The following is a 14561-nucleotide window of genomic DNA, read 5'->3' on the forward strand; positions in this document are numbered from 1 at the left end:
TATATGTTTTACGCTTGCACAAAAAAAATTATAACAGTATTTAATTTAATTTTCCTTTCAATATTAACTGTAAGCAAAAAGGCGATCGATATATTAAAATGTTTGGTTTAGTATGTCTCACTTTTATGGTATTTACTACATATATATCGTAATCTTGCGTTAACATTAGAGTATATCATAGAAACAAAAAGCGTATCATTCACATAAGTAAGCATTTCAAATAAAATAATAAACACAGTATTTAATTTTTTGACCTTAAACGTGTTTTTAAGTTTTGAACTATAGAAATGCCTAGTAAACCTGCGAACCAAAATAGATTTATTTTTTCGAACATTTAGATAAAATATACCAATAGTGAAATAAGTTTATTTCTAGTCCTTTTGCTCCTCCGATTGGATGCTTTTGTGTTATAAATTAAAAATATATGATTGTAATCAGTTTTATTGCTATAAGTTGCATAACCTCATGGTTGAATTCTGATATTTGAAATCAGATTTTTATGCGAGTAAAAAAATTCTGTAAAAAACGATTTGCAGTAGTCTGAATAATTTCAATTCATAACCATTGCAAGAGCGTTGTTATTAATAATTTAACTAAGATAATCACCCGAACACAGATATAAAAGTTTGAAATGTGTTTACAAACAAGATTTTTGGAAAACATGTAATTAAGCTTTTTGAAGAAAAAAAAGTTACAAGGATGTCATTCACATACTACCAGTCACTTCGTTAACAGGTGATGTTCTGCAACGTATTTTGTCATAGGATTAGAAACATTGGCTTGAAAGTAATTTCTGTTATCACTGATAACAATGCCATAAATAGGAAAGCTATGTCTTTTTACAAGCCATGGTAAACAAAGTATTGTATATCCTCATCCTGCAGATGCAACACGACCCTAGTTCCACATTGTTGATGGAGTTCATGTTTTCAAATGACCTCGTTAAAAACTTCGACAGAGGCGGACTTCTGTATCCACAAACAGTTATTGTGAATCTAGATGTTTACAATTGTTTTATTGTAAAAAAAAACTTGTAGGGTCAGGACCGAAAAATAGATTTTAGCTTGCACTAATCAAAGAAAAATTGTCACAAGTCTTACTGTAAGTTAATTGTTCAAAAGAAGACTTCCTAAATTGGGACAAATGTACAAATAATCATTTGGCCGATGATGTTGTAAAAATGTTAGTGTGGGCTTCCACAAAAAAACTTCTGAACAATTACTGCAAGAAGAGGATAGATATAAGTGGCAAAGCAGTTGAAGGTGGAGAAAAAATAAAGCTGTTAACATTAAATCGCGGGTGCGCGGGAAAAAGGGGATAAGTCAAAATTACTTAAATTAAGATATTAAACATTTAAAGTTCTTCCAAGTATGCAAGATCATTAAATAATCATTTGGGGTTTTTGATTGAATTTACTACTTGATTAGAATTGTAAGGAAACGTACAACATACATGAACTGTACAATATTAATTCTAACATTTCTAATGTATCATTAATGTAGCTAATGTGTGAACACACTCGACATATCCCTTTTGGGGCAGTTGATAATTTGACTTACCCCTTTTTGAGTTAAAGTACATTGAGTATTCACTGTATAATAATAATTATTTATCTAAGAAATTTAACCATATAATCATTATTTAGAATACCACATATAATATTCTATCATCGCATGACAGTTTCCACATCTACCTGTTGTATAAAAAAAAAGCACACAATAAAAATTGATAATGAATGGACATTAACTGTCAAATGTTAATACAAGTGTCAGTGAGGTAATTCTCTCCTTCATATTTGCACAATCTCACACATCATGATCCTCCTCAATTGAATCCGGAAAGATATCGGGGTTGTTGTTCGTTTTTAACGATTGATAGAAATGATGAAAAGCTGGATTGATAAAGGGCAACAGGTCAAGAAGGTCTTTCTTCTTTGCAGCTGAAATACTCTGTGGCCCATCATATCGCTTGTGTGGTGTCAGGTTAGGTCTTGCTTTCCCTCTTCGTACTAAAGAAACTTCTCGAAATGTGGCATCCTCATCCAAAGTAGTCTTGAAAAAAAGTCTTGTTATGTTCTTCTCATAATGAAGCCACTTAACTTGACGCCAATTCATTTTATTTCCTTCGGTATCTTCTTTTCGCAGCTGGAGTGTAGTTTTCAACAGTCCAGCATAGTCGAGAAACTCTTCCGAAGTGAGCTCTGAAACAATCATTGGCTTTTTATTTCCACACTGACGAATGAGTTGAGCCCAATCATGTGGATGCTGAATGGGAATGGCAAATTTGGCCCTTTTTTTCTCGATGATACTGTGGTCAGTGTCACTTTCCATGTGGGTATGTCCTGGAGTGAGAAATTTGTGGTCAATGGTCTTTAATGTTGTGGAGTTCTGCAAGGCCACCAAACACATTGCAGACATATGACTGTTCTTGTTCTGACCCCCACATGTATCAGAGTACATGGTTATGTGAGTGATGCATGGATCCAAACTGAGAAGATATTTGTAGAGACAAGAACTTACTTCATTGGCACCTCTTCCCGCAATCGATTCATCCCATACAAAACAGTGAGCTTGGTGTTCATCGCAATCATGGACAGTGAAATTAAAGGTCCACAACTGACGCTTATAGAATGCAATGGAAGTGCTCACTAAGGGTGTCAGAAGACATTGCTGCATATCAAACGTTATTGTTTTCAGTGTAGGATTACCTTTTGATATTTGCTTATCTCTGTCTTTGGCATTGTAAGCTACATTAGCTTCAATGTGATGTTCTTCAAGTTCTTGCTTGAGGATAGTTTTGTCTTCTGAACATTGTATTAATGTGTTCAGTCGATCACACTTCTGACAAGTATCTTTATTTGGCCTCTTTATCGACAGATTTAAATTGTGAAACTGTGATTCGTAGTACTTTCTGTTGACTTGTTTGTCTGGATTTTTTTTCTTGTAGTCTTCATAAAGTGCAGACAAGGTCCAGTGTTGCGGCAGATATTTTTTCCTAGAATCCCGTCGTGTGTAATGGCTCTCATAACTTGGTATGGATAGCAGATGATTGGTAACCACTTGTTTCACTTCTTCAGTTATTTTATTTTTGGGACTTTGCTTTCCACGACAATCCTCTGCAGGTAATCCGGGTTGGTCCGCACCTTTCTTATTTACCACAATTTCCACAAACTTGTTTGTTTCTCCCAATGTTTTAAGGAAACATCCTTTGCACACTGTAACATTAGTGCCATCCACTATTAAATGGTACTGAATTGTAATTTGTCGATAATGAGATTTGTCTGCATCTTTAGATCTTGGTCTTGATGTCTTCTTTGGACATATTTGTAGTAAACTTGCAACATAGGTAACTCTTTTTTCATAATTACCTAAGCCCCAGTAACATCCAAAAATTGACTTTCGCTGATCTTCCGTCATACGTTCATTGCATTTCATTCTGCACTGGTTTAGTGGCATCATTCTTCTTGGATGTATTATTTTTCCTTTAGCGGTTACATATTCTTCTCCCTTATTTCTTTTCGTTTTCCGTTCTTCCTTTTCTTGTCTAGTAGATTTAAATTTACGTTTTTTCCCTCTATGTTGGCGTAAACGTTTATTTGAACAACTTGGCGATTCTTCTGTTGTACTGTCTAATGTGTCAGCACAGTCTTCCCATTGTTCAGAAATTAAGGTTAGGTTTCCTTTCTCTTGTGGCAGTTCAGTCATATGCTGATACACTTTTGTACATCCCGTTGGCTTTATAGAGTTTGGTTTGTTTTTTTTCACTGCTGTCAGTCCTATGCTCACTGTTACATCTCTTTTTATATTGATCTTTATGCTTTGAACATAGAGTATAAACCTTGGATGAACACTCGATTGAGGAATCTGAAGATGACCCAGGCTGAAAATCTGGGTCGTGATCACTGTCATCAGAATCATTAACATATGCTTCAATAAGTTCACGACATGCTGGAGGGACAGTAGATTCATTTGGCTTAGAAGACAGAGCAACATCTTTGCAGGGTCCTGTAAATATGAATGTAATACACTCATTACATTCTGTATTTGCATAGGCAATACACATGTTTACATTATAAGAATCACATAGATTATTATTGAAAAATAAGTACAAATTAGATATGTTCAAATGCTCCATCAACTTATATTTATATAGAATGGCATGTTCTATTATATAGAACGACTTTGTTACTACCATTATCAAATTGTTTATTTTTTAACATTATTCCCTGCATTTTAATTTTAAAAGTAAGGTTAAAATTTTAGCTTTGATGTACAAATATTATTGTATCTCCAGCAGAACGAACTATACAGTACCGATTGTTTGTATATATATTTATACATAACCTAAAAACGTGTTTGTGTCTGTAGATAATAAACTATACAGCACATATTATCATTAAAACAGCAAAATTATTGCATTGATATGTATCCATTGATCACTTTATTCATAAATGTACTTCTGTGACATTTGTGTCAGGTTTAAATCAAATACAACATGCACAAGACTACAGATTAAAATTAAGGGCTGATATTACGCATGATTCTTACCTTTATTTACACTTTCTAATACTAACGACATGAGCTTCTTCCCTCTGGAGTTCATTTTGCCACGCCTTCAAGAATATTAATACTTTACTCTCATTTTATTACATGTTTCACTGTCTCAATATCGTGGTGTTGAATCTAAATAACCTAACAACAATAGCAGCCTGTTTAAGATGTGCCAACATGTCACCGAACTATAAGATTTCCCTGTCTAGAACTGAAAAACCCATTAATATTATTCTTGCTAAATTCCCAGAATTTCCAACAATAAAAACAGAGCAAAGTGAGAAAAATTTTATTGGTGAAAACTACCTGACAAAAAGGAAGCATGTAACAGTCAGAATAATAAGCACCTAATAGTGGTCATGTGCTGTATCAGATTTTTGTGATATATCATTTTATTCACCAAAAATATTTTGCGATAAAATAAGGACTTATTAAGGTTAATGACATATCCCCTTTTTCACACACTTTACATATCACCGAAGATCTGGTGTTTAAAAGGGGTTAAGTCATTGTGAATGACTTATCCCCTTTTTCACGCACGAAAACTGTCAGTTTGTGATGTAACTCCAAAAGTTCAGTGCCATAAAATAGTACCCAAGGGTGCTATACTTAACCCATTTGGACCATTTTGTAGAGTTTTTTCTTCTTTATTTCATGCCGTAAAAAACCCATTTTTGCCAATATTTGACTTATCCCCTTATTCCCGCGCACCCGCGAAATAATGTTTGATTGTATTTCCTTGTTTCCATCGACGGAGCTTGCATGTAACGTTGGCAATAGTTTTTAATTGTGGTTAAATGTATTCTGATTATATTTTGAAATAATTTTGTGATACATGGGTTTTATTGTGTATATGATGTAATATTGATGTAAATAATGGTAGGGAAAGTGGCAATATGTAATATTAAAATTATTTTTAAAAACTGTAAATTAAATGCTTTCTATGTACAGCGCCCATAAATGTAATTTTTTATGAGTTCATACATAGATTTATACATATAAAGCGGCACATAAACACTCTAATGTGTGTTTATGTTGTGTATGTATGAACCATGCTGTTATTTTAGTTTCATAAAATTTATTTTCATAACAGAAACGCCTTAGTCCAAATAAATTAATTTTGGAATACCTTGTATAAATATAGTTACTATCAAAAAAAACAACGCCTTTCAAAAGAAAGTCAATTTGTTTAAAGAAAACACGCTTCTTGTACGGTAAACGATTTTGTAAGTGAATTACTCAGTGAAAAGTAAACACATTGCACAGAAACTAAAATGCCCTCTGTGCACGTGTGCCGAGCTCCCGTGACGGGCAGCAACCCCGTCTGAAGCTCGCCTCGACGGGGGAAGGATGGCCTGCTGCTGATGACGTCACAGGCCTGAAGTCTCGTGGCTGTGGGTCAAGCCCGCTACCGAACTCACCTGAAGTATGCACTTGCGAGTACACGGGCTGGCAGTGAACGAATATCTGTACGTCTCGCATACTTCCCGGTAAAGCCTAAGACTACATTCGCGACAGCATGGAAACAGCACGGTCTCACACGCTCAGCACACAATTCGAAACTACGGCTGTTCGAAAAAGTCCAACTTTTTCCTCTCCTTAATTTATTTATGGAAATTTTCATTTTCTAATGTTTGCTGTTAATTACCTAAATTCATGCATTTGGTTTCGCTACTTAGTTCTGTTCGACTAGGAATGACTAAATACAATGCTTTGCCTCGCAAATAAATACCACGTTTAAATTAGTTACATTTGTGCTTTGAAATACACACATCAAAACAATCGCTAGCTATTCTATTCCGCTGAAATAGTGTTATTTATGACGTATTGTATGCTGATTGATCGCGCACAGAAATTCGGCGCACAGCACGAAGAAAAGTTAGATCTATAACTTTCTTTGCGCAGTTTACGTGCTGTTTTTCTGTGCATGCGCTATTTTCCAATGCAGCAGCTGCTATTTATTTGTATACATTCAACTTCCGTACGTCTGTGCTATGCGCGTGCTGTTGCGAATGTGGCCTGGCCTAAAAAAAATTAGCAATTAAAAAATCATTGTGAGGATTGTTAAAATATTTATTACACTGTATTATAACTAACGCTCTTATTTTCTTTGAAAATCAGCGAACTGTGCAGTATTGATCGGCAACCTAACAACCTAAAAAGGTTAACTTTTTGAAAGTACTTAAATGTTGGCTACCCTGATTTTTTTTTTTTTTTTTTTTTGGTCGTTCGTTGCTGGGAATATTCACCACAAATGTTTCAGATTATCTATTTTTACAATAAGGGAGAACCAAAACACTATGTTAAAGTGCTTTAGTTTTTGTTTTAAAACTTAAAAAATGCATAGTCGTAAAGCATGAGTGTTGAAAACCATAACTACAGTTTCAGTTGCTAAAAATACACATTAGCACACGCCTGCACATGTGCACATGGCAGCCGTGCTTATTTTACTGCTACCAAGGTAACTCAACATTGAAAAAAAAAAAATTCCTAAGTATAATAGTTTGCAATTATACTCAATACGCCACTCCGTTAATACACCATTTCATCAATACTGAACTAAGAATGTTTGTGATTTTTTCTTTACTTTTAAGTCATTATGTTTAAGTAATTTCTATGTTTTCCTAATATTTAAAACTTAATTTTTGATGTTAACATTTCTCAATCGTACAGTTTTTTTAGTGGCATTATTCCACCTGTTCAGTTGGGCCCCCCCCCCTCCCCCTCCCCCCACACACACACACACACTAGGTGTGCGGATGCTTGCGGCAAGTGGATGGATGGTGTTGCGTGGAGGGTTGTGACGACACGGACACCGAAAACGTCACTAACGCAGCCATGTTTGTTCGACAAGCTGGATAGCTTCAATCTACAACAAATAGTTTTTATACAAAAATGTGTCTACAATATGTTGGATGTTCGAGGGCATCGGCCAAACCCAATCTTGCACAACGAAAACGGCAATTTCTTCGTTTCAGTCTCAATAACTTTTTAATGACGCACAATATTATTTTTAGTATGTAGCGAGTGCTATAATTTAGAATTCAGATGTTTTAAAATTGAGAAATGCAAAAAAATAATAGAATTCAAATTTCTTTCCAGTTCTTCAATTCATAATTTAATATTTTAAAATAAGATATAACAGAATAATTCGATCTAGCTCAGTCTAATAAGAAACTTCGTCGGTGTGACAGGGTTTTAAAAAAATGTTTGAGGTTATCAGTCCAACTTGAATTGACGGAGGAGTTAAAGGGCATATTTCGTCAAACTTTGTTGTCAAATATAGTTGGAGACGATAGTTTGACAGTGTGACAACTGAAAACTACAGAACCCTCCCCCCCCCTTTTTTTCCCCGCCACCCCTCGGCAATATCCTTGGGTTGTTTTTTATTTCCGTCCGTGTGACGTCACCCAGCGAGAAGCAAGGCCCGTTGTACAGCGTCACTTCAGCGGACACGGATATACGGATTAGATCGGCAAACTCACATCACTACGTCTGACCAATAGAAGCAGATTTTTTGGCCGCGGTGATAGCCACGTGTAGTTACATTCGAAATTGTTTCAAGTATTATGTCTGTGAATCCCGACCGTTTTACGTTCCCGAGTCTGACAAATTTTACGATTTAATTAATGTTTCGGAACCATGATATTCGAGTTTTGTTTTATATATTCCGAAACTTTACTTCGCCATCAAACTTAAAATATCCAAACAGTTTACTACGTTCGTAAATAAATTTTAATTCTAAAAACGCAGTTAATGTTATGATAATGTTCGTTACAACCTTTCCGATCAATTACCCTGGACGCCGTTTGTTACGTTTCCGTCACTGTGGAATCGGCAGACGCACTGCTTACGTAATGCCCGTTATACAATGACAAGGAAACGAATCACGTAAACGGAGACAGATCTCACGGAACAGAGTTTCTTCAATAGCACGCATCGGAGATGAACCTGTAGGATTAGCTCGGCAATGCCGAGTTCTTCCTTTTCCGTTGCTCCGTGCGACCAACAGAAGCCGAGTACTTGGCTGCGGCAGTAGCCATGTTTCTTTATGTTCTAAATACGTTAAAAAAATTTCAATTACAAGAATAGCTAATGTTCTGTTATTACTTTGTCGTTTATTTTTATTATTTATGAACATTCTGTCCGTGCTATTATCTCGGAGCATTATATTTTCTTAAAAATTGAAAATAATATTCCGATTATATTTCGTAACCATGAAATGCAATCTCATTGGTTGCCATTTGTTAAGTTTCCGTTCATTGTGAAGGCAGCAGACGCGATATTGAGCCGTCTCCGTTTCCGTGCCACTGTACAGGACGTCCATAAAAGACTGTCCCAGTTTCAACGGTATATTATAACAGTTTAATTTAGACTATGTACAACAAATCAAACATAAAATTGAAGGTAAAATAACCTAAATTTTCTTACAAATTTTCAATTTGTGCACCTTTAGGTATACGGCACACATACAACCTAAAGTCCTATTTTTTTCCCCCATACTTTTGTTAACACGTCCGGAGTAATGGAAGCAATGGCCTCTTCAATTCTGTGGCTCAACTTTGGTAAATCATTATATAGCGGCGGAACGTGGATTCGATCTTCTTTAAAGCCCCCTAAAAGAAAAAAATAAATCGCATGTCGTTATGTCAGGTGAACGTGGGGGCGAGCGAGAAAGAGCTCAGTTGTCTCGACCATTACGACCAGTCCAACGGTCAGACACTTCGATGTTCAACCACTCGTGTACAAGGAGAGTCCAATGGGGAATGCTGAAATTACAGATTCACTCTTAGCAAAATCCAGAACACAAAACGCTTTAAGCTCAGGAGTCGACATTTTGCGTAGGTGGCGCCGCAAGCGAGAAAACAACAAAGCAGTACTCGCGCGTGCGCTTACCTAATACTGTTGGAGTTACTCTTTAATTGTGACCTTGTACCAACACGCTAAAAAGCTTTGCAACCTAGGATATTCCTTTACGGACACTGTACGCAACGGGCCTGCACAGCTACAGGAAGCCAAGTGCGAGCACACAAGATCTCGCGACTCACGTGATATCTGCAGCTCCAGCACGTGCCAGTCTCGGCGGTAGAAGACCATGCACACGTAGCCGCTCTGGCTGCAACACAACACACCACAGACCACATCAGTCCCTGCTGCCGTTCCAGGACTCTTCCTTCAGCCCATTCACATAACGATAGCTCTCTCGCATTTCATGTTTCTTCCACTGAACATTATTTACTACTGGCGTAGCGCAGCCTTTTACGGATCGAAAATACCGTTTGGTAAATATCAGGTGAAAACATTTTTGACTCGACAACAAATGCAAGAGATATATCAGAATAGATTTTCATTAACAAGTTTTAATTAATAGTACACAGGCTTTTTTTTTGTAAGAGGGAGAAAGAGAGGAACCTAAAGCCGCCATCTTGGTTTTAATAGTTTTTAAGCCAAAAAATGTGTTGCTTAATTTGCAAAATTAGGTTTTTTAAAGCATAAAATTAAAGTTATTGGATTGCCTGAAATTAATTTAGTGTGTGTGTTAGAAATATTTTACCATTTAAGTCATTAGCGTTTAGTACGTAATTAACATTTTTGGATGACTTCAATAAAAATAATAATGTAAATACGAGTGTATGTAATGACACTTGAAAATCTCTTAATGAGTGATCTCTGTCTTAATGAAGGCTTTTATCCAATGTTAAAATATTTAAAAAATTGATATTGCATATGATTTGTTAAAAACAAAATGGCGTGTTTCGGTTCCTATATCTTCCCTTTAATGGGTAACAGACTAAATAACAAAAGAACTAAGTAAGTCAATATTTGGCTAGAAAAGACATAAATCTCAGGCTCTTTCACTTTGTGCAAATCATGTACAAAATTAGTTAAAAAAGTATATTCTTAAATCGTATATATTTTCTGGTATAACTTTTGAGAACCGTCACATTCGAGACAGGTTTTATGACACATACTTTAAGGATGCAATTTACTGCAGTGTTCTACAATTATTCACACAAGAATGTAACCAGAGGTGGGCTAGCCATTTAGTACCAGCCGCCTCCTTAAATTCTGCTAATTTAGCGGCGAAGAAATGTAAAATTAAATAACCATTCCATTCGGTTCATGTAAAGGCACCTATTATGGGACCCCTTTTAAATAAAATTCATATATTTTTATTAAGTGAACATAAATTAACTTTTCACGCATAATAAATCACTTGATATGTTTAACTATAAAATGCAATACATACATATTGTTTTAAAATAATAAATTTATGTCCTCTGCAAAAAACGGAAGACACTGCACTTTTCCAAAGGAAAAAAAAGGTTTCCTATTATGGGACACATTATTTCTTTATCCTCTTTTGGCAATGAGGACACACAAAGTGACTGTCAGTGGCACCACAATGTTCATGAGCCCAACGACAGCAGACAGTACACTGTATCCACTGTTCGCCATGTTTTTCATCTGAAAATATGCATCCACAGAAGAGGCATTCAGCATCGTTGTCTTCTTCACCAGAGCTATCTTATAAGATGTCGAAATCATCATCCGACTCGTCGTTGCTGGATTGTTCCATTAATCTTCTTTTACAACATCGTGATCTTGACTTTTGTGTGTTGGCAGAAGGTTTTTGTCAGGGTTTTATGACATTTCCCTGCAGCTTCTTTTTTTATTTTTTGCTGTTGTAGCTCTTTCCAAACTCTTCAGGAGATCGGATTTGTAAGGCTATGAGGTTATTACAGATGCTTTGCCACATCTTCGGCTTTATAAATTTGCTAAAAGACTAGGAAGTGGCTTAATGTCTTTAGGAGAGATAGGTGTGATGTCCATAGTTTAAGCAGGACTAGCATCAGAAGGCCCTGTGCCAGAAAAATGTGGGCGATCCATAGGCAGAACAGGCTGAGAATTAGATGGTCCTGCACCAGTTGATATGTCATTCGAAGTGGCGATGATAGTTGCACTGGTATGAACATCTCTATCAGGAATTTCGTGACAACTGTGAATTACAAAGTCACAATCACGAAACGCATCACTGTTGAATGGGTAAAATCCTGTTTAGCGGAATGCATTGACTGCTATTTCCATTGTTGCAGCTCGTTGATATGCTGAAATGAACAACTTTGCAACCAATAGTGGTGTTACAATACGGTTAGGGTTGTTTCTTAAAGAAGCCTGTATTTCTGAGGCATAATAGGTTTTCAGTGGTTTCATGAAGCCTACATCCAGTGGCTGCATTTTGTGTGAACTGTGAGGAGGGATACAAATGATTGATACGTGGTTCTCTCTAGCCAATCGTATCACATCAACATTTCTGGTGTGTGAGTAGTGGCCATCGAGAACAAGAAGAACAGGGTCTTCAAGTGATGGCTATGTATATTCAAAAAATGATCAAACCACTTTGTGAACCAATCCCCCTGAATCCATCCAGAAGGGTGGCATCCCCAATTAGAACCAGCTGGTGCCCCATCCATGAGTTCTATTTTCATATTATTCCTTGGCCACACTATCAATGGAGGGACAAAAGAACCAACTGCATTCATGCAAGTAACGACTGTTATGAGTGACCCTCTCTCAGCTGATGTCAGTGCAGCTACTTCTCGTTTTCCTTTCAGGGATATTACCTTCTCAGCTCTGTGCTGTACCACAGTTACCCCAGTCGCGTCAACATTGTACAACCTGTGAGGACGGCCTTTAATTTTGTCAAATTCAGTTACATAGAGCCCAAAAAATGTTTTCACATTTTCAGAACTGAAACCTTTTACTCTGGCGTGAGAAATGCCTTGGGGAACTCTTAATGACAACTGTGGATGACGCTTTAAGAAAGACCCCATCCACTTCTTACCAGCTGATTTTATTTTTTCTGAGAATGGGTGTTTGATACCATTAGCAATGGCTAGTTGTAAGGCCATCCTTTTAATATCACATTTCCTCAACCCATAAAACCTTTTATCCATCTCAATGAAGTACGGTACGAGTTCATTTTCTAGTTTACAGCTTAATGTAGGCCTTCTTCCTAATGGCACATTTACCAAATCATCAGTACGCAATTCAGTATTTTTCATATACCTTTCCACTGTGCTTTTTGGTACCCCAAAATGTTTCGCTGCTGACTTGTAACCCATAGTACCTGTTTGTACAGCTTTGACAGCTAGGATCATCTGCTCCTTGTCCATTTCTTCCTTTTCGGATTTCGGCTAGGATCCCTCTAAAAGCAAAACATTAATATGAAAGGTAATAATAAATTTCAAATCAATGTCATTTTAGGCAAAGAAAACTGTTAATCTATGCCTATGAATTAATATCCTAAGTCCAGCATTACTTATGAAATATGTCATTACAGTTTGTTAATAACGAGAATTATATTGCTATACATTAGATATGAAGCAATTTAAGTACATTGTAACATAATAAATCATCATTGTGTTGTAACAAGGCGATAGTTAATTGATACTCTCATGTTTAAATGCATAACACTTTATTTAGCAGGAAGCTCTTAATATGAGACCCGGTTCCTAATATGAGATAGTATCCCATAAAAGGGTACTCTGTAGGTCTCATAATAGGAGCCATCAATACGCAACAAAAGTCATTGTGTTGCAGATACAAAAAGTGCACGAAACACAATCTCACTAGCATGCACATAACCACTCATCTATATAGCAATCAGCATGTATGAATGTTATAACAAGTAACCTTACCTTGATTTATATGTAAGCCGTTTCTGTTATCTCGGTGGAAAACTCGATAGCTCGTAAAACACAAAATCGGTAACCACGCTTGTCTGCACATTCGCTCGCTAATGAAAACAATACACACGCAAGAAAACGTTCCCTACACCGAGTTAGTCTATTGTCCGCTAGAGTTGAGGAGCTCCCGGCTGAGAAAGTCTAGGGTCTCATATTAGGAAAGGTCTCATAATAGGTGCTTTTACCTTATAATTCCTTAGTTTAGAGATATTACTTTTACAAATATTATAAAAGAAGATTGTCATTGAATTAATTACTTTACTAACATTAATTGAGCTGAGATAAGTTTATGAATTGGTATTTCGCTGTTGCAACTGGCACACATTTGGACGGGCAAGAAACCCAGCCGGGAGAGTTGTGCAAGACACCCGAGTCAAAGAAGGTTACAAAACGTGTCTAGCCATTGGATCTTTTCTTTCCATCAGCTGACATACCTAATTAAATTACATATTTTTTACTAAATGACTTCTTTTCAAGGGTACGTACAAGTCCTCTTTACTTCACTGATATTGCACAGACTGGCCGTCACTAACATCTGAACGCCCTAGGCCTGAGCATAGTCGGCCTTGAGGCAAGTCCGCCACTTTCTATAATTGTACAAGGATGTGTTGTACATGATGTAATTAAGATATGTAGTATTTTAAATCATAATGTGTCAGTAATATTGGTTTACTTTTAATTTGAGGAATTATTCAGTGATTTAACCAAAAAATTATTTTAAGAATTTAATTTAAAGTGCGACCTAACATATAAGGTACAGGTAATACTTAGCTACCTTCTCATACTCTATGCAAGTATAATTAGCCCAAATGTTTTTAAATATTTTCTCACAGGCTCATCCTTTTATCTGGGCCCTGTATTCATAAAGGAAGAAAAGAAGCATTGGCAGTGGAAAATAAAAGCTTTGTTACGAACCCGATGGCTAACCCATCTAAGCTACAGGATGCGTTTGAATTAGACTGACAAATCTTTGGCTGCAGGTTCATCACGAAAAATAAGTTTAAATCATACGCAATAATGTCTTAAGTGCTTCCAAAGGTTGGTATACGCCTTTGAAGTTGGGGCTGAAAAACTGGTTCATTGCAGATATTAAACTATTTAAGATGAATCACCAAGCACCTGGTCACTGTTAAGTTGAAGGGGAAAAAATATCACTGAAAAATTGGGGATAACAACACGTCAGAAAAATGTGAAAGAAATAAGGGTCACGCTGACAGGCCATCATATTACTGAAATGTACTAGGCTCGTCCTCGCTATTCC

At 36.3% G+C, this 14561-nt stretch overlaps 1 protein-coding gene across 1 annotated transcript in view; it reads right to left on the minus strand.

The window, feature by feature from the left end:
• Positions 1-14561, minus strand: part of LOC134527831 (uncharacterized) — a 974295-nt gene that overhangs the window by 22295 nt on the left and 937439 nt on the right. The window contains exon 8 of the mRNA XM_063360779.1: positions 9599-9666. Within this exon, the coding sequence (XP_063216849.1) occupies positions 9599-9666 (68 nt within the window). The remainder of the gene's footprint in view (positions 1-9598; positions 9667-14561) is intronic.

The sequence above is a fragment of the Bacillus rossius genome, chromosome 1 (genome assembly GCF_032445375.1).
Source record: "Bacillus rossius redtenbacheri isolate Brsri chromosome 1, Brsri_v3, whole genome shotgun sequence".
Taxonomy (NCBI): domain Eukaryota; kingdom Metazoa; phylum Arthropoda; class Insecta; order Phasmatodea; family Bacillidae; genus Bacillus; species Bacillus rossius.